General features: G+C 41.4%; 1 protein-coding gene across 13 annotated transcripts in view; it reads right to left on the reverse strand.

Annotated features, from left to right (window-relative positions):
- Window positions 1-27,417, reverse strand: part of LOC143860431 (protein VAC14 homolog) — a 98,693-nt gene that overhangs the window by 66,380 nt on the left and 4,896 nt on the right. For 7 of the 13 annotated variants that reach the window (XR_013239709.1, XR_013239710.1, XM_077371076.1 and 4 more), the window contains exons 8-11: window positions 27,237-27,344; window positions 26,951-27,039; window positions 26,638-26,719; window positions 25,527-25,592 (exon numbers count right to left, since the gene is read on the reverse strand). Coding sequence is in view for 11 of the 13 variants with exons in the window: in XM_077371076.1 (XP_077227191.1) it covers window positions 25,527-25,592; window positions 26,638-26,719; window positions 26,951-27,039; window positions 27,237-27,344 (345 nt within the window). In the remaining 2 variants the exon portion in view is untranslated. Of the gene's footprint in view, window positions 1-25,094; window positions 25,593-26,637; window positions 26,720-26,950; window positions 27,040-27,236; window positions 27,345-27,417 lie in introns of those variants that run through there. The other 6 variants (XM_077371069.1, XM_077371070.1, XM_077371077.1 and 3 more) reach the window with 2 other exon arrangements.

Raw genomic sequence — 27,417 nt, forward strand, 5'->3', positions numbered from 1 at the left:
TGGGAGCATAGTATTCAAAGCGACATTGTAGTAAAAGGCAACATAGTATCCAAGGCTACATTGTATCGGAGACGACTTTATAACCGAGGCACATTATATCCAAGGCGACATTATATCTGAAGCGACCTATCGGAAAGAAAATAGCATCCCAGGCTCTATTGTATCGGAGGCGACATTGTACCTGTAGGCAACATAGTAACCGAGGGTACATTGTATCAGAGGCAAATTCATATCCGAGGCAACATTGTATCCAATGCGCATTGTATGCGAGGACGACAGAGTATCCGAAGAGAACTAATATCCGAAAGCAAAATAGTATCTGAGGCTACATCGTATCCGAGCAACATTATATCCGAAGGCAACACAGTATCTGAAGCGACATTGTAGCCTAAGGGCTACATTGTATCCGAGACGACTTTATATCCGAGGCAACATTGCATCTGAAGGCGACAAAGTATACGAAGCGACCATGAATCCGAAAGAAAAAAGTTACGAGACTACATTGTATCCAAGGCAAGATTATATCTGAAGGCAACAAAGTATCTGAAGCTACATTGCACCCCGAAAGCAAAATATCCGAGGCAACTTTATATTTGAGGAAACATTATATCCAAGGCGACGTTGTATCCGAAGCGAATTTGTATCCGAAAGCAAAATAGTATGACGCAACATTGTATCCGAGGCGACATTATATCCGAAGGCAACGTAATATCTGAAGCGACATTGTAGTCGAAGGGCAATATTGTATTTGATGTGACTTTATATTCGAGAGAACATTTTATCAAAGGCGACATTGTATCCGAAGGCAAAATAGTATCCGAGGCAACATTGTACCCGAGGCGACAATTTAGCTGTTGGCAACATAGTATCCGAAGCGACATTCTAGCCGAAGGCAACATAGTATCCGAGGCTACATTATATCCGAGACGACTTTATATCTAAGGCAACAGTGGATCCGAGGCGACATTGTATCCGAAGGCGAAATAGTATCCGAAGCGACCTTGTATTCGAATGAAATAGTATCTGAGGCTACATTGTATTCGAGGCGACATTATATTCGATGGCAACATAGTATCCGATGCGACACTATAGCCGAAGCTAACATAGTATCCGAGGCTACATTGTATCCGAGGCAACTTTATATCCGAGGCAACATTGTATCTGAAGCGACATTGTATCCGAAGAGATAATGTATCCAGAAGAAATAGTATCTGAGGCTACATTTTATCCGATGCGATATTATATCTGATGGCAACATAGCATCCGATGCGACATTTTGGCCGAAGGCAACATAGTATCCGAGGCTACCTTGTATCCGAGTCAACAATGTATCCGAGGTGACATTATATTCGAAGGCAACACAGTATCCGAAGCGACATTATAGCCGAAGGAAATATAGTCTCCAAGGCTACATTGTATTCGAGGCGACTTTATATCCGAGGCAACATTGTATCCGAGGCGACATAGTATCCGAAGAGACTTTGTATCAGAAAGAAAATAGTATCCGAAACTATATTGTATCCGAAGGCAACATAATATCTGAAGCGACAATGTAGCTGAAGGAAACATAGCATCCGAGGTTACATCGTATATGAGGCGACTTTATATCCGAGGCAACATTGTATCCGAGGTGACATTGTATCCGACGATGACATAGTATCCTAAGCGACCTTGTATCCGAAAGAAAAATAGAATTGGAGGATACATTGTATCTAAGGAGACATTATATCCAAAGCGACATTGTACCCAGAGGGAGCATAGTACCCGAGGCGACTTTATAACCGAGGCAACAATGTATCCAAGGCGACATTGTATCCGAAGCGAATTTGTATCCGAAAGCAAAACAGTATCTGAGGCTACATTATATCCGAAGGCAACATAGTAACCAAAGCTGCATTGTAATCAAAGGGCAACATTGTATCGAATGTGACATTATATTCGAGGCAACATTTTATACGAGACGACATTATATCCGAAGCGACCGTGTATCCGAAGGAAAAATAGTATCAGAGGAGAGATTGTATCCAAGGCGACATTACATTCGAGGGAAACATAGTATTCGACGTGACATTGTAGCCGAAGGCAACATTGTACTCGAGGCGACTTCATATCTGAAGAACCATTGTATCCAAGGCGACATTGCATCCGAAGGCGACCTTGTATCCAAATGAAATAGTATCTGAGGCTACATTATATCCAAGGCGACATTTTATCCGATGCCAACAGAGTACCAGATGCGACATTGAAACCGAAGGCAACATAGTATCCGAGGCAACATAGTATCCGATGCGACATTGTACTAGTAGGCGACATAGTATCCGAAGCAACCTTTTACCCGAAAGCAAAATAGTATTCGAGGCTACATTGTATCTAAGGCTACATTGTATCTGATGCTACATTGTATCTGAGGCGACATTATATTCGAAGGCAACATAGTATCTATGGGTGCAACTAGGGTCGAGTTGAGGCCAACCCAACCCAACCCGAGGAGCTCAACCTCCAACCCTAACCCAACCCAACCCGACTTTCAACCCGGGATGGCTAACCCAACCCAACCCAAATTGGTTTTTCCCTAACCCGAACCCAACCCAACCCGACTTTCAACCCGGGATGGCTAACCCAACCCAACCCAAATTGGTTTTTCTCTAACCCGAACCCAACCCAACCCAACCCGAATTCCCAAGTTGGGTCGGGTTTAGACATTTCAGAATAGATATTTAGTAAGGGAAATGGCACCCATGTTCAAAACCAAAGGGAAAAAAACAGTAAAACACTACTAGAACACATGCACATATTAAATAACTGCAAATAATGCGAGGAAAACATGACAATCACAAGGATATGCGGGTGTTTAGTTCAGAAAAAGAAGGTTGAGATCATCCAATCAATCCATTTTTGCATGCTTCAATCTTGCGGTTGAGATCTCTTCTACATTAGGGTTTTTACTTCAGTGACTTTAGCCCTTTACTTTTTGTTTTTGATAAGTATCTATTATTATATTTACAAAGGATGGAAAGAAACAACAAAACGTCAGAAGCTACAAAGTACAAAAAGTAAAAAACGTGTATTACTCTTTGTCGGGTTACGGGATGGGTCGCGTTGCCTGATACCCAACCCAACCCGACCCGAATTTTGGTCGGGTTGCCAAATCCCAACCCGGACCCAAACTCAACCCGAATTTGGTCAACCCAACCCGCCCAAAAATCGGGTTCAACCCGACCAAAGTTGCACCCCTAATAGTATCCAAAGTAACATTGTAGCCGAAGGCAACATTGTATCCGAGGCAACTTTATATTCGGGGCACCATTGTGTCTGAGGCAACATTATATCCGAAGGTGACATACTATTCGAAGCGACTTTGTATCCGAAAGCAAAATAGTATCCGAGGCTACATTGCATCCGAGGCGACATTATATCCGAAGCTACATTGTAGCCGAAGGCAACATAGTATCCGATGATACATTGTATCCGAGGCAACTTTATATCTGACGCGACTTTATATTCATGCAACATTGTATCCGAGGCAACATTATATCCAAAGGCAACATAGTATCCGAAGGCAACATAGTACCTGAGGCTATATTGTATTCGATGCGACTTTATATCCGAGGCAACATTGTATCCGAGGCGACATTGTATCCGATGGTGACATTATATCCGAAGCGACCTTTATCCGAAAGGAAAATAGTATCTCGGGCTACATTGTATCCGAGGCGACATTATATCCGAAGGCAACATATTACTCGAAGCGATATTATAGCCTGAAGGCAACATAGTACCCGAGGCTACATTGTATTCTAGGCGACTTTATATCCGAAGCAACATTGTATCCGAGGAGAGATTGTTTCCAATGGTGACATTGTATCCAAAGCGACCTTCTATCCGAAAGCAAAATAGTATCTGAGGCTACATTGTATCCGAGGCGACATTATATCCGAAGGCAACCGAGTATCCGGAGAGACATTATACCAGGAGGCAGCATAGTACCTGAAGCTACATCGTATCTGAGGCAACTTTACAACCGAGGCAACAATGTATCCGAGGCGACATTGTATCCGGAGAAAATTTATATCCGAACGTAAAATAATATCTGAGGCTACATTGTATCCGAGACGACATTATATCCGAAGCCAACATAGTATTCGAAGCAATATTGAAGCCGAAGGGAAACATTGTATGCGAGGTGACGCTATATTTGAGGCAACATTTTATCCGATGCGACATTGTATCCGAAGGCGACATAGTATCCGAAGCGACCTTGTATTCAAATGAAAAATCGTATCCGAGGAGACATTATATCCGAAAGCTACATTATATCCGAAGCGAAATTGTAACCGAAGGCAACATAGTATCCGAGGCGACTTTATATTCGAAGAACCATTGTATCAGAGGCGACATTGTGTCTGAAGGCGACCTTATATCCGAATGAAATTGTATCCAAGGCCACATTGTATGCGAGGCAACATTATATCCGATGGCAACATAGTATCCGACGCGACATTGAAGCAAAAGGCAACATAGTAGCTGAGGCGACATAGTATCCGAAGCAACCTTGTATCCGAAACCAAAATGGTATTCCTGGCTACATTGTATCCAAGGCTACATTTCATCTGAGACGACATTATATCCGAAGGCAACATAGTACCTAAACCGACATTGTAGCCTAAGGCGACATATTATCCGAGGAAACATTGTATCCGAGGCGACCTTATATCTGAGGCAACATTGTGTCTGAGACGACATTATATCCGAAGGCAACATAGTATTCGAGGCAACTTTATATACGAGGCAACATTGTAGCCGGGGCGATATTGTGTCCATAGGTGACATAGTATCCGAAGCGACTTTGCATCCAAAAGAAATAGTATTCGAGGCCACATTGTATCTGAGACGACATTATATCCGATGGCAACATAGTATCCGATGCGACATTGTAGCCGAAGGCAACATAGTATCCGAGGCTACATTGTATCCGACGCAACAGTGTATCCGAGGCAACATTGTATTCGAGACAACTTTATATCCGAGGCAACAATGTATCTGAGGCAACATTGTATCCGAAGGCGACATAATATCCATACCGACCTTGTATCCGAAAGCAAACTAGTATCCGAGGCAAAATTGTATCGGAGGCGACATTATATCCGATGCCAGTATCCGAAGAGACATTGTAGCCGAAGTCAACATAGTATCCTAGGCAACTTTATATCCGATGCGACTTTATATTCGAGGCGACATTGTATCGGAGGCGACATTATATCCTAAGGCAATATAGTATCGGAAGCAACATTGTAGCCGAATGCAACATACTACCCGAGGCTACAAAGTATTCGAAGCAACATTGTACCGAGGAGACATAGTAACCGAAGCGACCTTGTATCCGAAAGAAAACTGTATCTGAAGCTACATTGTATCCAAGGCGACATTATATCCGAAGTTAACATAGTATCCGATGCGACATTATAGCCGAAGGGCAACATTGTATCCTACACAACTTTATAGCCGAGCTAACATTTTATCCGAAGCAACATTGTATCCGAAAGAGACATAGTATCAAAACCAGCCTTGTATCCGAAAGCAAAATATTATCTGAGGCTACATTGTATCCGAGGGAACATTATATCCGAAGGCAACATAGTATCCGAAGCGACATAGTATCCGAGGCTACATTGTATCATGGCGACTTTATAACCGAGGGAACAATATATCAAAGGCGACATTGTATCCGAAGCGACCTTATATCGGAAAGAATATAGCATCCGAGGCTATATTATATCTGAGGTGACATTATATCCGAAGGCAACATAGTATCCAAAGCGACGTAGCTGAAGGCAAGATAGTAACTGAGGCTACATTCTATCAGAGGCAACTTCATATCCGAGGCTACATTGTATCCGATGCGACATTGTATGAGACGGCGACAGAGTATCCGAGGCTACATCCTATCCGAGACGACATTATATCCGAAGGCAACATAGTATTCGAAGCTACATTGTAGCCTAAGGGCTACATTGTATCCGAGGCGACTTTATATCAGAGGCAACAATGTATCTGAGGCGATATTGTATCCGAAGGCGACAATGTATCTGAAGCGACCTTGTATACGAAAGCTAAATAGTTACGAGACTACATTGTATCTGAGGCAACATTAGATCGAAAGGCAACATAGAATCCTAAGCTACATTGTACCCGGAGGGAGCATAGTACCAAAGGCTACATTGTACCTGAGGAGACTTTATATCCGAGGCGATATTGTATCCGATGGCGACATTGTATCCGAAGCGAATTTGTGTCCGAAAGCAAAATAGTATCTGACGCGACCTTGTATACGAAAGCTAAATAGTTACGAGACTACATTGTATCCGAGGCAACATTAGATCGAAAGGCAACATAGAATCCTAAGCTACATTGTACCCGGAGGGAGCATAGTACCAAAGGCTACATTGTACCTGAGGAGACTTTATATCCGAGGCGATATTGTATCCGATGGCGACATTGTATCCGAAGCGAATTTGTGTCCGAAAGCAAAATAGTATCTGACGCTACGTTGTATACGTGGCGACATTATATCCTAAGGCAATGTAGTATCTGAAGCGACATTTTAGCCGAAGGGCTATATTGTATCCGAGGTGACTTTATATTCGAGGCAACATTTTATCCAAGGCGATGTTGTATCCAAAGCGAAGGCAAAATAGTATTTGAGTCGACATTGTAGCCGAAGGCAACATAGTGTCCGAAGCGACATTATAGCCAAAGGCAACATAGTGTCTAAAGCGACATTGTAGCCAAAGGCAACATAGTATCCGAGGCGACAATGTATCCGAGGCATCATTGTATTCGAGGAGACAATTTATCCGAAGGCGAAATAGTATCTGAAGCGACCTTCTATCCGAATGAAATAATATCTGATCCGACATATCCGATGGCAACATAGTATCCGATGCGACATTGTAGCCGAAGGCAACATAGTATCCGAGCTCCATTGTATTCGATGAACCATTGTATCCGAAGCGACCTTGTAATCGAAAGAAATAGTATCCAACGCTACATTGTATCCGAGGCGACATTATATCTGATGGCAACATGGTATCCAATGCGACATTGTAGCCGAAGGCAACATAGTATCCAAGGCTACATTGTATCTGGGGCAACAGTCTATCCGAGGCGACATTATATTCGAAGGCAACACAATATCTGAGGCGACATAGTATCCGAAGCTATATTGTATCCGAAGCGACAATGAAGTCGACGGAAACATAGTATCCTACGCTACATTGTATACGAGGCGACTTTATATTCGAGGTGACATTGCATCCGACAATGACATGGTATCCTAAGCGACCTTGAATCAAAAAGAAAAATAGTATCGGAGGATACATTATATCTGAAGGCAACGTAGTATCCGAAGCAACATTGTACGAGGAGGGAGCATAGAACCCGACGCTACAATGTATCAGAGGCGACATTGTATCCGATGGAGACATAGTATCCGAAGCGACCTTGTATCTGAAAGCAAAATAGTTACGACACTACATTGTATCAGAGGCAACATTATATCCGAAGGTAACATAGTATCTGAAGCTACATTGTACCCGGAGGCAGCATAGTACCTGAGGCTACATTGTTTCCGAGGCAACATTGTATCCAAGGCGACATTGAATCCGAAGCGAAAATAATATCCGAGGCGACATTATAGCCGAAGGGCAACATTGTACCGAGGTGACTATGTTCGAGGCAACATTTTATCCAAGGCGACATTGTATCCGGAGGCGACATAGTATCCGAAGGCATCATTATAACCGATGCATCATAGTATCTAAGGCGACATTATATTCGAAGGCAACATAGTATGCGAAGTGACATTGTAGCCCAAGGCAACATAGTATCCGAGGCGACTTTATATAGAGGCAACATTGTATCCGAAGGCAAAATAGTATCCGAAGCGACCTTCTGTCCGAATGAAATAGTATCCAAGGTTACATTGTATACGAAGCGACTAGTATCCGAAGGTGAAATAGTATCCGAGACGACTTTATATCCGAGGCAACATTTTATCCGAGGCGACATAGTATCCGAACCGACCTTCTATCCGAAAGCAAAATAGTATTCAAGGCTACATTGTGTCCGAGGGAACATTATGTCCTAAGGCAACATAGTATTCGACATTGTAGCAGAAGGCAACATAGTATCTGATGCTACATTGTATCCGAGACAACTTTATAACTGAGGCAACATTATATCCAAGGCGACATTATATCCGAAGCGACCTATTGGAAAGGAAAAAGCATTGCAGGCTATATTATGTCTGAGGCGATATTATATCTGAAGGCAACATAATATCCGAAGCGACATTGTAGCTGAAGGCAACATAGTAACCGAGGCTACATTGTATCAGAGGCGAATTCATATCTAAGGCAACATTGTATCCGATGCGCATTGTATGCGACGGCGACAGAATATCCGAAGCGAACTAGTATCTGAAGCGACATTGTAGTCGAAGGGCAATATTGTATCCGAGGTGACTTTATATTCGGGGCAACGTTTTATCCGAAGGCGACGTAGTATCCGAAGCGACCTTATATCTGAGGCAACATTGTACCCAAGGCGACAATGTAGCCGATGGCAACATAGTATCCGAAGCGACATAGTAGCCGAAGGCAACATAGTATCTGAGGCTACATTGTATCAGAGGTGAATTCATATCTGAGGCAACATTGTATCCGATCTGCATTGTATGCGACGGCGACAGAGTATCCGAAGCGAACTAGTATCTGAAGCGACATTGTAATCGAAGGACAATATTGTATCCGAGGTGACTTTATATTCGAGTCAACATTTTATCGAAGGCGACATTGTATCCGAAGCGACCTTGTATCCGAAGGCAAAATAGTATTCGAGGCAACATTGTACGCAAGGCGACAATGTAGCCGATGGCAACATAGTATCCGAAGCGACATTGTAGTCGAAAGCAACATAGTATCCGAGGCTACCTTATATCCGGTGGCAACCTTGTATCCGAATGAAATAGTATCCGAGGCGACATTATATCTGATGGCAACATAGTATCCGAGGCGACATTGTAGCCGAAGGCAACATAGTATCCGAGACTAAATTGCATCCGAGGAAACTTTATATCCGAGGCAACATTGTAGCCGAAGCGACATAGTATCCGAAGAGACCATTTATCCGAGGCGGCATTATCGCCGATGACAACATAGCATCCGATGCGACATTGTAGCTGAAGGCAACATAGTATCCGAGGCTACATTGCATCCGAGCCAACAGTGTATCCAAGGCGACATTATATTCGAAGGCAACACAATATCCGAAGCGGCATTATAGCCTAAGGAAATATAGTATCCAAGGCTATATTGTATTCGTGGCGACTTTATATCCGAGGCAACAATGTATCCGAGGCGACATAGTATCCGAAGCGACTTTGTATCCGAAACTATATTGTATCCGAGGGGACATTATATCCGAAGACAACATAGTATCTGAAGCAACAATGCAGCTGAAAGAAACATAGCATCCGAGGCTACATTGTATATGAGGTGACTTTATATTCGAGGCAACATTGTATCCGAGGTGACATGTATCCGACGATGACATAGTATCTTAAGCTACCTTGTAACTGAAAGAAAAATAGAATTGGAGGATACATTGTATCTGAGGAGACATTATACCCGAAACGACATTGTACCCAGAGGGAGCATAGTACCTGAGGCGACTTTATAACCGAGGCAGCAATGTATCCGAGGCGATATTGTATCCAATGGCGACATTGTATCCGAAGCGAATTTGTATCCGAAAGAACAATAGTATTTGAGGCTACATTATATCCGAGATGACAATATATCCGAAGGCAACATAGTACCCAAAGCTGCATTGTAGCCGAAGGGCAATATTGTATCGAACGTGACATTATATTAGAGGCAAGATTTTATACGAGACAAAATTGTATCCGAAGCGGCCTTCTATTCGAAGAAAATATAGTATCGGAGGATAGATTGTATCCGAGGCGACATTATATCCGAAGGCAACATAGTATCCGACACTACATTGCATCCGAAGTGACATTATATCCGAAGTCAGCATGGTATCCGAAGCGAAATTTTAGCTGAAGGCAACATAGTATCCGTAGGCAAAATTGTAACCGAAGGCAACATAGTATCCGAGGCGACTTTATATCTGAAGAACCATTTTATCCGAGGCGACATTGTATCCGAAGGCGACCTTATATCGAAATGAAATAGTATCTTAGGCGACATTATATCCGATGGCAACATAGTATCCGATGCGACATTGAAGCCGAAGGCAACATAGTATCCGAGGCGACATTGTACCCGTGCGTGACATAGTATTCGAGGCGACATTGTACCCGTGGGTGACATAGTATCCGAAGCGACCTTGTATCCGAAGCGACCTTGTATCCGAAACCAAAATAGTATTCGAGGCTATATTGTATCCAAGGCTACATGGCATCTGAGGCGACATTATATCCGAAGGCAGCATCGTATCCAAAGCGACATTGTAGCCGAAGGCAACATAATATCCGAAGGCAGCATAGTATCCAAAGCGAGGCTACATTGTATCCAAGGCTACATTGCATCTGAGGCGACATTATATCCGAAGGCAACATAGTATCCAAAGCGACATTGTACCCGAAGGCAACATAATATCCGAGGAAACATTGTATCCGTGGTGACATTATATCCGAGGCAACATTGTGTCTAAGGCGACATACTATCCGAAGCGACGTTGTATCCGAAAGCAAAATAGTGTCCAACGCTACATTGCATCTGAGGAGACATTATATCCAAAAGCCAACATGGTATCCGAAGCAAAATTTTAGCTGAAGGCAACATAGTATCCTGGGCTACATTGTATCCGATGTGACTATATCTGAGGCGACTTTATATTCGAGGCAACATTATATCCGAGGTGACATTATATCCGAAGGCAACATAATATACGAAGTGACATTGTAGCCAGTGGGAACATAGTACCCGAGGCTACATTGTATTCGAGGCAACTTTATATACGAAGCAACATTGTATCCGGGGCGACATTGTATCCGATGGCGAAAATGTATCCGAAACGACCATCTATCCGAAAGCAAAATAATATGAGGCTACATTGTATCCGAGGCGACATTATATCCGAAGGCAACATAGTATTCGAAGCGACATTATAGCCGAAGGGGAACATTGTATCCAAGCCGACTTTATATGCGATGCAACATTTTATCCAACGCGACATTGTATCCGAAGGCGACATAGTATCCGAAAGCAAAATAGTATCAGAGGCAACATTGTAGCCGAGGGTGCATTATATCGGAAGGCAACATAGAATCCGAAGTGACATTGTAGCAGAAGGCAACAAAGTATCCAACGCTACATTGTATCCGAGGCGACTTTATATCCGAGGCAACATTATATCAAAGGCGACCTTGTTTCCGAAAGTGACCTATCCGAAAGAAAATAGTATCTGCGGTGACATTGTATCTGAGGCAAGATATTATCCGAAGCGACATTGTAGCCGAAGGCAACATAGTAACCAAGGCTACATTGTATCAGAGGCGACTTTAAATCTGAGTCAACATTGTATCCGATGTGACATAGTATCCGGAGCGACTTTGTATCCGACAGAAATAGTATCTGAGGCTACATTGTATCCGAGGCGACATTATATCTTATGGCAACATAGTATCCGATGCGACATTATAACCGAAGGCAACATAGTATCCGAGGCAACTTTATATACGAGGCAACATTGTAGCCGGGGCGATAGTGTCCGTAGGTGACATAGTATCCGAAGCGACTTTGCATCCGAAAGAAATAGTATTCGAGGCCACATTGTATCCAATACGACATTATATCCGATGGCAACATAGTACCCGACGCGACATTGTAGCCGAAGGCTACATTGTCTCCGACGCAACAGTGTTTCCGAGGCAAAATAGTATCTGAGGCTACATTGTATCTGTGACGACATTATATCCGAAGCGACGTACCAGAAGGCATAGTATCAGAGGCAACATTGTATCCGAGGCAACAATGTATCTGAGGTAACATTGTATATGAAGGCAATATAATATCCGTAGCGACCTTGCATCCGAAAGCAAACTAGTATCCAAGGCTAAATTATATCGGAGGCGACATCATATCTGATGCCAGTATCCGAAGCGACATTGTAGCCAAAGTCAACATAGTATCCGAGGCAATAATGTATCCAAGGCGACTTTATATTCCAGGCAACATTGTATCGGAGATATCCTAAGGCGATATAGTATCTGAAGTGACATTCTAGCCGAAGGCAACATAGTACCCGAGGCTACAAAGTATTCGAGGCGATTTTATATCCGAGGCAACATTGTATTCGAGGCGACATAGTAACCGATGCGACCTTGTATCTGAAAGAAAATAGTATATGAAGCTACATTGTATCCGAGGCGACATTATATCCGAAGGCAACATAGTATCCAATGCGACATTATAGCCGAAGGACAACATTGTATCCGAGGCGACTTTATATCCAAGCCAACATTTTATCCTAAGCGACAATCAATCCGAAGGCGACATAGTATCCGAACCAACCTTGTATCCGAAAGCAAAATAGTATCCGAGGCTATATTATATCAGAGGGAACATAATATCCGAAGGCAACATAGTATCCGAAGCGACATTGTAGCCGAAGGCAACATAGTATCCGAGGCTACATTGTATCTGAGGTGACTTTATAACCGAGGTAACATTATATCAAAGGCAACATTGTATCCGAAGTGACCTTTTATCGGAAGCAAAATAGCATCCGAGGCTATATTGTATCAAAGGTGACATTATATCCGAAGGCAACATAGTATCCAAAGCGACGTTGTAACTGAAGGCAACATAGTAACCGCATTGTATCCAAAGCGACGTTGTAGCAGAAGGCAATATAGTAACCGAGGCTACATTATATCAGAGGCAACTTCATATCCGAGGCAATTGTATCTAATGCGACATTGTATGCGACGGCAACAGAGTATCCGAAGCGAACTAGTATCCGAAAGCAATATAGTATCTGAAGCGAACTAGTATTTGACAGCAAAATATTATCTGAAGGCAGCATAGTATCCGAAGCTAAATTGTAGCCTAAGGGCTACATTGTATCCGAGGCGACTTTATATCTAAGGCAACATTGTATCCGAGGCGACATTGTATCCGAAGGTGACAAAGTATCCGAAGCGACCTTGTATACGAATGCCAAATAGTTACGAGACTACATTGTATCCGAGGCAACATTAGATCCAAAGGCAACATAGTATCCTAAGCTACATTGTACCCGAGGACGCATAGTACCAGAGGCTACATTGTACCCGAGGCGACTTTATATCCGAGGCGATATTGTATCCGAAGCGAATTTGTATCCGAAAGCAAAATAGTATCTGACGCTACGTTGTATACGAGGCGACGTTATATCCGAAGGCAATGTAGTATCTGAAGCGACATTGTAGCCGAAGGGCTATATTGTATCCGATTTAACTTTATATTCGAGGCAACATTTTATCCGAAGGCGACATTGTATCCGAAGGCAACATAGTATCTGAAGCGACATTGTAGCCGAAGGCAACATAGAATCCGAGGCTACATTGTATCCGATGCGACTTTATATCCGAGACGACTTTGTATCCCAGGCGACAATGTATCCGAAGGCGAAATAGTATCTGAAGCGACCTTGTATCCGAATGAAATAGTATCAGAAGCGACATTATATCCGATGGCAACATAGTATCCTATGCGATATTGTAGCAGAAGGCAACATAGTATCCGAGGCAACATTATATCCTAGGCAACTTTATATCCAAGGAACCATTGTATCCGAAGGCGACATAGTATCTGAAGCGACCTTGTATTCAAAAGAAATAGTATCTGAGGCTCCATTGTATCCGGGGCGACATTATATCCGATGCGACATTGTAGCCGAAGGCAACATAGTATCCGAGGCAACAGTCTATTTGAGGCAACATTATATTCGAAGGCAACACAATATCCGAGGCGACATAGTATCCGAAGCGACTTTGTATCCGAAAGAAAATAGTATATGAAGCTATATTGTATCCGAGGCGACATTACATACGAAGGCAACATAGTATCCGAAGCAACAATGTAGCCGACGGAAACATAGAATCCGAGGCTTAATTGTATTCGAGGCGACTATATATCCAAGGCAACATTGTATCCGACGGTGACATAGTATTCTAAGCAACTTTGAATCCGAAAGAAAAACAGTATCGGAGGATACATTGTATCTGAGGAGATATTATATGCGAAGGCAACGTAGTATCCAAAGCGACATTGTACCAGGAGGGAGCATAGTACCTGATGCGACATTGTATCCGATGGAGACATTATCCTAAGCGACATTGTATTCGAAAGCAAAATAGTTGTGAGACTACATTGTATCAGAGGCAACATAGTATCCAAAGCTACATTGTACCCGGAGGCAGCATAGTACCTGAGGCTACATTGTTTCCAAGGCGACTTTATATCCGAGGCAACATTGTATCCAATGGCCACATTGTATCCGAAGCGAATTTGTATCTGAAACCAAAATAATATCCGAGGTTATATTGTATCCGAGGCGACATTATATCTGAAGGCAAGGTAGTATCAGAAGCGACATTATATCCGAAGGCAAGGTAGTATTTGAAGCGACATTGTAGCCGAAAGGCAACATTTTATCCAAGGCGAGATTGTATCCAGACGCGACATAGTATCCGAAGAGACCTATCCGAAGGCATCATTATAACCGATGCATCATTGTATCCGAGGCGACATTATATCCGAAGGCAACATTGTATTCGAAGCGACATTGTAGCCCAAGGCAACATAGTATCCGAGGCGACTTTAAATAGAGGCAACATTATATCCAAAGGCGAAATAGTATCTGAAGCGACCTTGTATCCGAATGAAATAGTATCCAAGGTTACATTGTATCCGAGGCGACATTATAACTGATGGCAACATAGTATCCGATACGACATCGTAGCCGAAAGAAACATAGTACCTGAGGCAACATTGTAGCCGAGGCTACACTGTGTCCATAGGTGACATAGTATCCAAAGCGACTTTGTATCCGAAAGAAATAGTATACAAGGCTACATTGTATCTGTGGCAACATATCTGAAGCGACGTTGTACCCAAAGGCAAACATAGTATCAAGGTAACATTGTATCCGAGGCAACAATGTATTTGAGGCGACATAGTATCCGTAGCGACCTTGTATCCGAAAGCAAAATAGTATCCGAGGCTGCATTGTATCGGAGGCGACATTATATCCAAACTAACATAGTATCCGAAGCGACATTGTAGCCGAAGTCAACATAGAATCCAAGGCTACATTGTACCCAAGGCGACTTTATATCCGAGACGACCTTATATTCGAGACGAGATTTTATCCGAATCGACATTATATCCAAAGGCAATATAGTATCCGAAGCGACATCGTAGCCGAAGGTAACATAGTACCCGAGGCGACATTATATCCGAAGGCGACATAGTAACCGAAGCGACCTTGTATCCGAAAGAAAATAGTATCTGAGGCTATATTGTATACGAGGCGACATTACATCTGAAAGCAACATAGTAACCGATGCGACATTATAGCCGAAGGGAAACATTATTTCCGAGGCGACTTTATATCCGAGGCAACATTTTATCCGAAGCGACATAGTATCCGAAAGCAAAATAGTATCGAGGCTACATCGTATCCGAGGGAACATTATATCCTAAGGCAGCATAGTATTCGAAGGGACATTGTAGTAAAAGGCAACACAGTATCCAAGGCTACATTGTATCCGAGATGACTTTATAACCGAGGCAACATTATATCCAAGGCGACATTATATCCAAAGCGACCTATCGGAAAGAAAATAGCATCCCAGGCTATATTGTATCTAAGGCGACATTATATCCGAAGCGACATTGTTGCTGAAGGCAACATAGTAACTGAGGCTACATTGTACCAGAGGCGAATTCATATCCGAGGCAGCATTGTATCCGATGCGAATTGTATGCGACGGCGACAGAGTATCCGAAGCGAACTAGTATCCGAATGCAAAATAGTATCCGAGGTTACATCGTATCCGAGCAACATTATATCCTAAGGCAACACAGTATCTAAAGCGACATTGTAGCCTAAGGGCTACATTGTATCCGAGACGACTTTATATCCAACGCAACATTGCATCCGAAGGCGACAAAGTATACGAAGCGACCATGTATCCGAAAGCAAAATAGTTACGAGACTACATTGTATCCGAGGCAACATTATATCTGAAGGCAACATAGTATCCGAAGCTACATTGCACCCCGAGGGAGCATAAAACCAGAGGCTACATTGTACCCGAGGCGTTTATATCTGAGGAAACATTGTATCCGAAGCGAATTTGTATCCGAAAACAAAATAGTATCTAACGCTACATTGTATCCGAGGCGACATTATATCCGAAGGCAACGTAGTATCTGAAGCGACATTGTAGTCGAAGGGCAATATTGTATCTGAGGTGACTTTATATTCGAGGGAACATTTTATCGAAGGCGACATTGTATCCGAAGCGACCTTGTATCCGAAGGCAAAATAGTATCCGAGGCAACATTGTACCCAAGGCGACAATGTAGCCAAAGACAACATAGTATCCGAGGCGACATTGTATCCGAAGGCGAAATAGTATCCGATGCGACACTGTAGCCGAAGGCAACATAGTATCCGAGGCAACTTTATATCCAAGGCAACATTGTATCTAAAGCGACATTGTATTCGTAGGCGACATAGTATCCGAAGAGACAATGTATCCGAAAGAAATAGTATATGATGCTACATTTTATCCGAGGCGATATTATATCTGATGGCAACATAGCATCCGATGCGACATTGTAGCTGAAGGCAACATAGTATCCGAGCCAACAGTGTATCCGAGGCGACATTATAATCGAAGGCAACACAGTATCCGAAGCGACATTATAGCCGAATGAAATATAGTCTCCAAGGATACATTGTATTCGAGGCGACTTTATATCCGAGGCAACATTGTATCTGAGGAGACATAGTATCCGAAGCGACTTTGTATTCGAAACTATATTGTATCCGAGGCGACATTATATCCAAAGGCAACATAGTATCCGAAGCGACAATGTAGCTGAAGAAAATATAGCATCCGAGGCTACATTGTATATGAGGCGACTTTATATCCGAGGTAACATTTTATACGAGACGAAATTGTATCCGAAGCAACCGTGTATCCGAAGGAAAAATAGTATCGGAGGATAGATTGTACCCGAGGCGACATTATAGTCGAGGACAACATAGTATTCGACGCGACATTGTAACTGAAGGCAACAAAGTATTCGAGGCCACATTGTACCCGAGGCGACTTCATATCCGAAGAACCATTGTATCCGAGGCGACATTGCATCTGAAGGCGACCTTGTATCCAAATGAAATAGTATCCGAGGCGACATTTTATCCGATGCCAACCTAGTATCAGATGCGAGATTGAAACCGAAGGCAACATAATATCCGAGGCAACATAGTATCCGATGCGACATTGCACCAGTAGGCGACATAGTATCCGAAGCGACCTTGTACCCGAAAGCAAAATAGTATCCGAGGCTACATTGTATCTGAGGCTACATTGTATCTGATGCTACATTGTATCTAAGGCGACATTATATTCGAAGGCAACATAGTATCCAAAGTAACATTGTAGCCGAAGGCAACATAGTATCTGAGGCAACATTGTATCCGAGGCAACTTTATATTCGGGGCAACATTGTGTCTGAGGCGACTTTATATCCGAAGCTACATTGTAGCCGAAGGCAACATAGTATCCGAGGATACATTGTATCCGAGGCAACTTTATACTTGACGCGACTTTATATTCGAGGCAACATTGTATCCGATGCAACATTATATCCAAAGGCAACATAGTATCTAAAGCGACACTGTAGCCGAAGGCAACATAGTACCCGAGGCTATATTGTATTCGATGCGACTTTATATCCGAGGCAACATTGTATCCGAGGCGACATTGTATCCGAAGCGACCTTTTATCTGAAAGAAAAATAGTATCTCAAGCGACATTGTATCCGAGGCGACATTATATCCGAAGGCAACATATTACTCGAAACGATATTATAGCTGAAGGCAACATAGTACCCGAGGCTACATTGTATTCTAGGCGACTTTATATCCGAAGCAACATTGTATCCGAGGAGAGATTGTTTCCAATGGTGACATTGTATCCAAAGCGACATTCTATCCGAAAGCAAAATAGTATCTGAGGCTACATTATATCTGAGGCAACATTATATCCGAAGGCAACCGAGTATCCGAAGCGACATTATACTAAGAGGCAGAATAGTACCTGAAGCTACATCGTATCCGAGGCAACTTTATAACCGAGGCAACAATGTATCCGAGGCGACATTGTATTCGAAGTGAATTTATATCCGAACGCAAAATAATATCTGAGGCTACATTGTATCCGAGACGACATTATATCCGAAGGCAACATAGTATTCGAAGCAATATTGAAGTCGAAGGGAAACAATGTATGCAAGGTGACGCAATATTTGAGGCAACATTTTAAAGGAAAAATATCTGAAGCGACCTTGTATTTGAAGGAAAAATAGTATCCGATGAGACATTATATCCTAAGGCTACATTATATCCGAAGCGAAATTGTAACCGAAGGCAACATAGTATCCGAGGCGACTTTATATCCGAAGAACCATTGTATCAGAGGCGACATTGTATCCGAAGGCGGCCTTATATCCGAATGAAATTGTATCCAAGGCCACATTGTATGCGAGGCGACATTATATCCAATGGCAATATAGTATCCGAGGCGACATTGTACCCGTGGGTGACATAGTATCCGACGCGACCTTGTATCCGAAACCAAAATAGTATTCGAAGCTACATTGTATCCAAGGCTACATTGCATCTGAGGCGACATTATATTCGAAGGCAACATAGTACCCAAAGCGACATTGTAGCCTAAAGCGACATTGTAGCCTAAGGCGACATAGTATCCGAGGAAACATTGTATCCGAGGCGACTTTATATTTGAGGCAACATTGTGTCTGAGGCGACATTATATCCGAAGGGGACATACAATCCCAAGCGACGTTATATCCGAAAGCAAAATAGTATCCGAGACGACATTATATCCGAAGCCAACATGGTATCCGAAGCGAAATTTTAGCCTAAGGCAATATAGTATCCGAGGCTACATTGTATCCGAGGCAACTTTATATCAGAGGCGACTTTATATTCGAGGCAACATTGTATCCGAGGCGACATTATATCTGAAGGCAACATAGTATCCGAAGCCACATTGTAGCCGATGGAAACATAGTACCCGAGGCTACATTGAATTCGAGGCAACTTTATATCCGAAACAACATTGTATCCGAGGCGACATTGTCTCCGATGATGACATTGTATCCGAAGCGACCATCTATCCGACAGCAAATTAGTATCTGAGGCTACATTGTATCCAAGGCGACATTATATCCAGAGGTAACATAGTATTCGAAGCGACATTATAGCCGAACGGACCTTGTACCTGAAGGCAACATAGTATTCGAACGGACCTTGTATCCGAAAGCAAAATAGTATCCGAGGCTACAGTGTATCCGAGGGGACATTATATCCGAAGGCAACATAGAATCTGAAGCGACATTTTAGCCGAAGGCAACATAGTGTCTGACGCTACATTGTATCCGAGACAACTTTATATCCGAGGCAACATTATATCAAAGGCGACAGTATATCCAAAGGCGACCTTGCTTCTAAAGCGACCTTCTATCCGAAAGAAAATATTATCCGAGGGTACATTGTATCTAAGGCGACATTATATCCGAAGCGACATTGTAGCCGAAGGCAACATAGTAACCAAGGCTACATTGTATCAAAGGCGACTTTATATCCAAGGCTACATTGTATCAAAGGCGACTTTATATCCAAGGCAACATTGTATCCGATGCGATGGCGACAGTGTATCCGAAGCGAGCTAGTATCCGAAAGCAAAATAGTATCCGAGGCTACATCGTTTTCGAGGCGACATTATATCCAAAGCAAACATAGTATCCGAAGCGACATTGTAGTCGAAGGACTACATTGTATCCGAGGTGACTTTATATCTGAGGCGACATTTTATCCGAAGCGACATTGTACCCGAAGGCGACTTAGTATCTGAAGCGACCTTGTATCTGAAAGCAAAATAGTTACAAGACTACATTGTATCCGAGGCAACATTATATCCGAAGGCAATATAGTATCCGAAGCTACATTGTACCCGGAGGCAGCATAGTACCCGAGGCTACATCGTTTCCTATGTGACTTTATATCCAAGGCAACATTGTATCCAATGGCGACATTGTATCCAAAACCAAAATAGTATCTAAGGCTACATTTTATCCTAGGCGACATTATATCCGAAGGTAAGGTAATATCTCCGAAGGCATCATTGTATCTGAGGCATCATTGTATCCGAGGCGACATTATATCCGAAGGCAACATAGTATCCGAAGCGACATTTAGCCGAAGGCAACATAGTATCCGGACGACTTTATATAAAGGCAACATTGTATCCGAGGCGACTTGTATCCGAAGGCAAAATAGTATCCGAAGCGACCTTGTATCCGAATGAAATAGTACCCGAGGCGACATTATATCCTATGGCAACATAGTATCCGTTGCTACATTGTAGCAGAAGGCAACAGAGCATCTGAGGCAACTTTATATATATATATATATTTTTAAATGACTTTTAATTAATATTAAGGTAGCATTCGAGACCAGGAGTCCCAGTCTGCAATACAAAATATTAACTAAGACTGGCATGGGCATACCCAAAACCAAATAGCAAGTACAGCAAATAAAAACAACATATCGTCCCCCTACACCTCCTCCTCTCTTTCTGACATTGACAACCTTTCTTAACGAGTTCAATGGGATTACTTGAATACCTTAGTCTATGTCTTTCTAACCAAGGCCAACCTGCATTTCTAAGAACCTACAGCCTTCAAGACATTCAAGAGACAACATAGCAAGGCAAAAGTGTACAGGGGAGGAGTCTAGACAAAAGACTTCTCGAGTCAAGACTAATGGGTCCAAGAGAAACCATCAGCTTAAACAAGAACCCTGTAAAGGTTCCCCCAACAGTTAAAAGCAACTACTGAAATTAAACCATACACAAATCATTGAGCTTCGTACTTGCATCTTCCAGCTTTCTGCAATTAATTTCCTTCCCTCCTACTTGTATCTGCATATCTAAACAGAGCTTAATTGACCTAAAATTATATACAACAATTCGAACACAAATTTTCCTTTACTGAGAGTATCTCTGTACTTTTCGAGTGGCCCCCATTAATTTTGCGATTCAGTTATTGGCTCGGCCTCTGTGATTGTCCCTGCTGTCTCATTCACTCCTCGAGATTGAATGGATTAGTACATTTCTCGTCTTTTTCCTAGATTCTCATGGTAGGACATCCCCAATACATCGCCCATAGCTAGGAACTTATTAAAACCTACCACTTCTGGGTTCTGAGGCACATCCTCATCATTTGCTATCAGGATTCCTTTTCCTTTGCCTTCCCTATCCAATTCATCAGATTGAGCGACCTTGTATCCGAAAGCAAAATAGTATCTGAGGCGACATTATATCTGAAGGCAATATAGTAACTGAAGTGACATTGTAGCCGAAGGCAACATAGTATCTGAGGCTACAATGTATCCGAGCCAACTTTATATTTCTAGGCAACATTGTATCCGAGGCGACATGGTAACCGAAGGCGACATTGTACCCAAAGCGACATTGTAGCCGAAGGGCAACATTGTATTCGATGCGACTTAATATCCGAGGCAACCTTGTATCCGATGCGACATTGTATCCGAAGGTGACATAATATCTGAAGCGACCTTGTATCTGAAAGCAAAATAGTATCTGATGCTACATCATATCCGAGGCGACATAATATCCGAAGGCAACATAGTATCTGAAGCGACCATGTATCCGAAAGCAAAATAGTATCCGACGCGACATTATATCCGAAGGCAACATAGTATCCGAAGCGACATTGTATCCGAGGCTACATGGTATCCCAGGCGACTTTATATTCAAGGCAACATTGTATCTGAGGCGACATTGTATCCGAAGGCGACAGTATCCGAAGCGACCTTGTATCCAAAAGCAAAATAGTATACGAGGCTATATTGTATCCGAGGCAACATTATATCCCAAGGCAACATAGTATCCGAAGCGACATTGTACCCAAAAGCAACATAGTATCCGAGGCAACGTTGTATCCGAGGCGACATTCTATCCAAAGGAGATATAGTATCTGAAGCGACCTTGTATCCGAAAGCAAAATAGTACCCGAGGCTACATTTATCCGAGGCGACATTATATCCGAAGGCAACATAGTATCTGAAGCGACATTGTAGCCTAAGGCAACATAGTATGTGAGGCTACATTGTATCCGAGTCGACATTATATCCGAGGCAACATTGTATCCGAGGCGACATTGTATCCAAATGAGACATAGTATCCGAAGCGACGTATCCGAAAGCAAAATAGTATCCGATGCTACATTGTATCCAAGGCGACATTATATGTAAAGGCAACATAATATCCGAAGCGACTTTGTATCTGAAGTCAAAATAGTATCCGATGCTACAATGTATTCGAGGCGACATTATATCCGAAGCAACATTGTAGCTGAAGGGCAACATTGTATCCGAGGCAACTTTATATCCGAGGCAACATTGTCTCCGGGGCGACATTGCATCCAAAGGCGACATAATATCCGAAGCGACCTTCTATCCGAAAGCAAAATAGTATCCGAGGCTACATTGTATCCGAGGCGACTTTATATCCGAAGGCAAAAAATTTCGGGCTAACATGTGTAGATTTTAGTAATGTTTCGGCCATGTCGACTGAAGCACTACCACTTTAGTATTTAGATTACAGAACTTCGATTGAAATGTTGAAATTTCGACCAAAGTGGATAAAGAAGGTTGGGTTTCACATTTTTGCTTGGAAAGTACTTATTTTATGTTTTTTCTTGTTTTGTTACTTATGACACAAATCTATTAACTATTTGTTGATTTCAGGCATTTGGATATGAATTAATGCATGGATTTTTATTTTTCATGGATTTATGGCTTTGAACTTTGGAAAAAATATCTTTTCAAATAAAAACTAATCACATAAACATGTTAGCTTTTAATTTTATTATAATGTGAGTTCTTTCCTGATGTACTGATTGATGGGACCCGATTTTTTGTTTTAAAAAATAATTATTTTACTTATTTTTGTTAAAAATCCTTTAATACAGGAAAAACTAGATTTAAAAAAAAAAAACTTTAAATATATGCATGTTAGCTTCCAATTTTTTATGTGAGTTATTATTTCCCAAAATACCGATTAAAGGAGTTAGATTTTTTCCAAAAAAATTATTTATTATTTTTTTGTTAGAAAATCCTATAAATTTCCACCATTATATTGTACTCCTACTTCATGAAATTAATGAATGGAGTGGCGTTCTCTTGAATGGAGTGACTTTCTCTGACATTTTTCTAACGGTTCCAGACATGCACAACCACGCATGTAATTAGGTGTTTGATCTTGTTAAACTGTTATTGATAGTTGTCTTGCTTGTGTGATGTGTATTTGTGCTTATTCTAACATTTCCTGCAGTTTTAGCATAGATTTCCATTGTTTACATGCATTTCCCTAAAGTTTTGTGATTTTACACGATTTCCACCGCATCGCCAAGGATTTTTCTTCCACGGCTTGAATATAACCCTCTCAAGCAACAATCTCAGGAACAATGACGACATAAGCATCGATACTCCTGTCAAAACATGATCCACAGTAGAGAACTCCATGAAATAAGCCAAGCGTCAACACTGGCCACCTCCGTGCACCTGAACGAAAGCCAAGCAGAAACCATCTGGCCCAAGAGCCCGATCCCCCCTTGAGACAACCAAGATAGCCTTCTGGACTTCCTCAACGGTGAATGGCTTCTCTATATTTTCAGTACTCCTATCATCCAAGAAATCAAAGTTCGAATAAAATCCCCTCCATCTTAGGTTTAATGCCTCTCTCTGCCAAATAAAGAGACTAATAGAAGAAAACATCACCATAAATAGAGGCTGGATTAGCACATCAAGATCCTAAGCATGCCCTGGATTCAAGTGGTTCTTCTTCTAGCAGTGGCAATGTTCTGAAAGTAAGTAGTGTTCTTATGCCCATCTTGCAACCATTCAGTCCTAGCACGTTAGCACCACTTGCTCTTATCATCAGGGTGCCTCCCTGCCACTCAACTCAAAATCGCATATATGAGCATCCCGTTCTTTTTATGTAGAAGACAAATTTTCTCAAGAATCTTATCTTTCTTGTAACTTGTAACACGACAAGCTGAACAACTTTATCGACCACCCCTTCAACTTAGCCTTCGTGAAACGAAGTATTTGAGCAAGATAGTGATTTCCTTCGTAACAAAACCTCTCACAAGGCAATCTTTACCCCTTTTATAATTTGTTTGTTCTTAATAAAATAACTCTTTGCCTCACAAAAAAAAAAGGAAAAGAAAAACTACACGTTCATTTCGTATGCATTATGCCACTTCATAGAGAGCATCTATGAATCTCCAGGGCAAGGCCACAATCATGTTACGAGAAGCACCTTCTACAATCAACAACTTATGGGCACAACAATCATAACTTATACCAGCCTTAAAAGGCTGGACCTCCGCCTCATTGGAGAGTTTAAATTCGATCACTAGACAATCTTGAATTTTCTTTTACATGTTAAGTTAGGGAACACTTTAGTAACCGAAGTTATTTCTGGCAGAGCACTAGACAATCTTGAATTTTCAAAAAATAAAAGAGGCTCACAAAGAACAACGGCAGACTTCACTGAGATTTAAGTTTTTTTTTTTTTTTTTGAATGGTGAGATTTAAGTATTTCTACCAGAAATTGCAAATGATAAAACAATAAAACATGGCAACAACTACGTAATATTGAGCATTCTAGATAATGAAAACCAAATTTTTTGAAGCCAGTCGCAAGCATCATGCTTATTAGGGCTAAGAAAATACATTAAATGAAAGACAAACTGAGAAGGGTTTGTGATGGAACCAAGGTTTTAAATTTCGGTTTCGGTACCGATTTCGGACCCCACGGAAATCCGAAATTTCGGACCGAATTTCCAAAATTTCGGTTTTAAATTTCGGTTTCGGTACCGATTTCGGACCCCACGGAAATCCAAAATTTCGGCCGAAATTTTGTAACATTTCTTTATTTATTTTTTAAATAACATTTTCTAAAAAATTCGGACCGAAATTCCGAAATTTCGGGAAAATTCGGTTTTGGTCCCCACTGAAATTCGAAATTTCGAATTTCGTCCGAGATTTAAAACCATGGATGGAACTATCAAAAAATAAGAAAACTTAAGAAAAGGAATTACATCATCAGAAGGATCAGATAGTGCTTTGAGAAGGGTGCCAAAGATGTCGTCCAAGAAAGATATGACCTGTTCCAAGCACAAGCACAAGCACGACCTTTAAAACATTCAACATAAAAAAAACAGTAGCAAATTTAGAAAGGAATAATTACAACAATAACATAGAGAATAGTTAGTGGTCATTATGAAGAACTCTCTTCAAAAACCAATGCTCAATATGAATCTATAGTCGAGCTTTGGCCAAATGACTGCGTTTAGGAAATTTTCGAGCAACATTTTTTGTGAAAATGCAATACATTTTTCAATGGAATAATATAGCGTACATCAATATAATTTGAACCATGCACAAGATACAAACTAGAAGAAGAAAAAGATCAACAAGGTAACACATGCGCAAATACCCTCTCTAGAGGTCACCACATGCAGTTGAGAAAATTTAAGTGGATGACCATATACGATCTGAAGAAGTTCGAATTGTTCATAAAGTCCGAATTGTTCACGATCAAGTGACCATATAGCATATACCATATACGATCAAGATATTACAAGTTCCTCAAATATCTCCTTTCGCCATATAAGGAAATCGGCTAATGGGGAGGCAGATAAGTTAGACAAGGAAGGAGTGTTTTTGTCGTCCTTTGAATAATTTGACTTCTTACTGCCGTAATTTTTTCTCCTCATTGTTCTTTATTTTCTATTTTCTATTCGTTCTTGTATCTTGACCATCTCGGTCTTTTTTCTTAATGAATCTCTTGACCATTCAAAAAATAATAATTGAAAAAGAAAATCATGAATCAGTAGAGTGACGTACAGATCAAGGAACATCACAAAGAAAGGGTTGTGTCCCACAAAAGGGAAAGCTAGCGTATACAAACCCATCCAGCCTCATCAGCAATAATCTTTTTTTTTCATTTTTTTAAGCGTAGCAACAACATTTTTCTTAGCTACCAAAACATTTGCCAATGTTCCATTATAAACTCTAAAATCTCAAAAATGATATTAGCAGCAGTGAACACAATAGTAAAGACTAATTCTGAAAACTAACACGAAAGATCAATATGTATGCTACAACATGTGCATACATTAACATGGTATGAAAAAAAAAAATGATTACCTCAGTACGATGTCTTGCCAAAAGCGTAGCAATCAAATGCAAAGCCTCAATTCGAGTAGCTTCCATCTCACTAGATAATTGTCTGACAAAAAAAAAAAACAACTATATAATCACCATCTAATCATATTATAAATGTTGCTAATTCATCCAGGATGAACAGTGTCTCATGCACCTAATTATAACATGAAACAAGGAACCTCTTTTTTACAGTTTCCTATTGTTGCTCTTTTCGAAGCACGCAAGAGGTATACTAAGTTCTGGGACATCAGTACCCTTTAAACCTAGCTGTTTTTCCAGGTGACAAAAACTACACCTTGCAATGGAGAGGATGGCTCCCACATCAAATCCCTCAGCTGGATCAGCCCTAATTGCACGAAGCTCTTCATTGGTTTTACGGGCAACCTAAGCAAATAAATAGGATAAAGTGTGCGAGACGGTCAATGCTCCAAAAAAAGCATGCAATTACATGTATTGTGATTACAATTTGAGATAAACAAATTAGGAATCAATTTACCACCCTCTTTTTTACTTTTTATTTTTTTGGTTGATTGGTTATGTGCATGTGGTTGGACGTATGGGAAAAGGAAAAAAGAACTTACAACTCTTATTTTCTCTTCTTTATCAGATATGCAGGGTAAAATAGCTCCCAAAATGTCAGCATAATAAGGAACGAGCTGGTCTCCCCCAAGTTTTACAAATTCATTTATCTGCACAATAGAGTAAATGAGTTGTACTCAGTTACTGTCTGAAATACAACATCCAATGGATATTCATTCTCTT

Source organism: Tasmannia lanceolata, unplaced genomic scaffold (genome assembly GCF_043159265.1).
Source record: "Tasmannia lanceolata isolate RefF3 unplaced genomic scaffold, GAP_Taslan_0.1 ptg000037l, whole genome shotgun sequence".
In the NCBI taxonomy this organism is placed as follows: domain Eukaryota; kingdom Viridiplantae; phylum Streptophyta; class Magnoliopsida; order Canellales; family Winteraceae; genus Tasmannia; species Tasmannia lanceolata.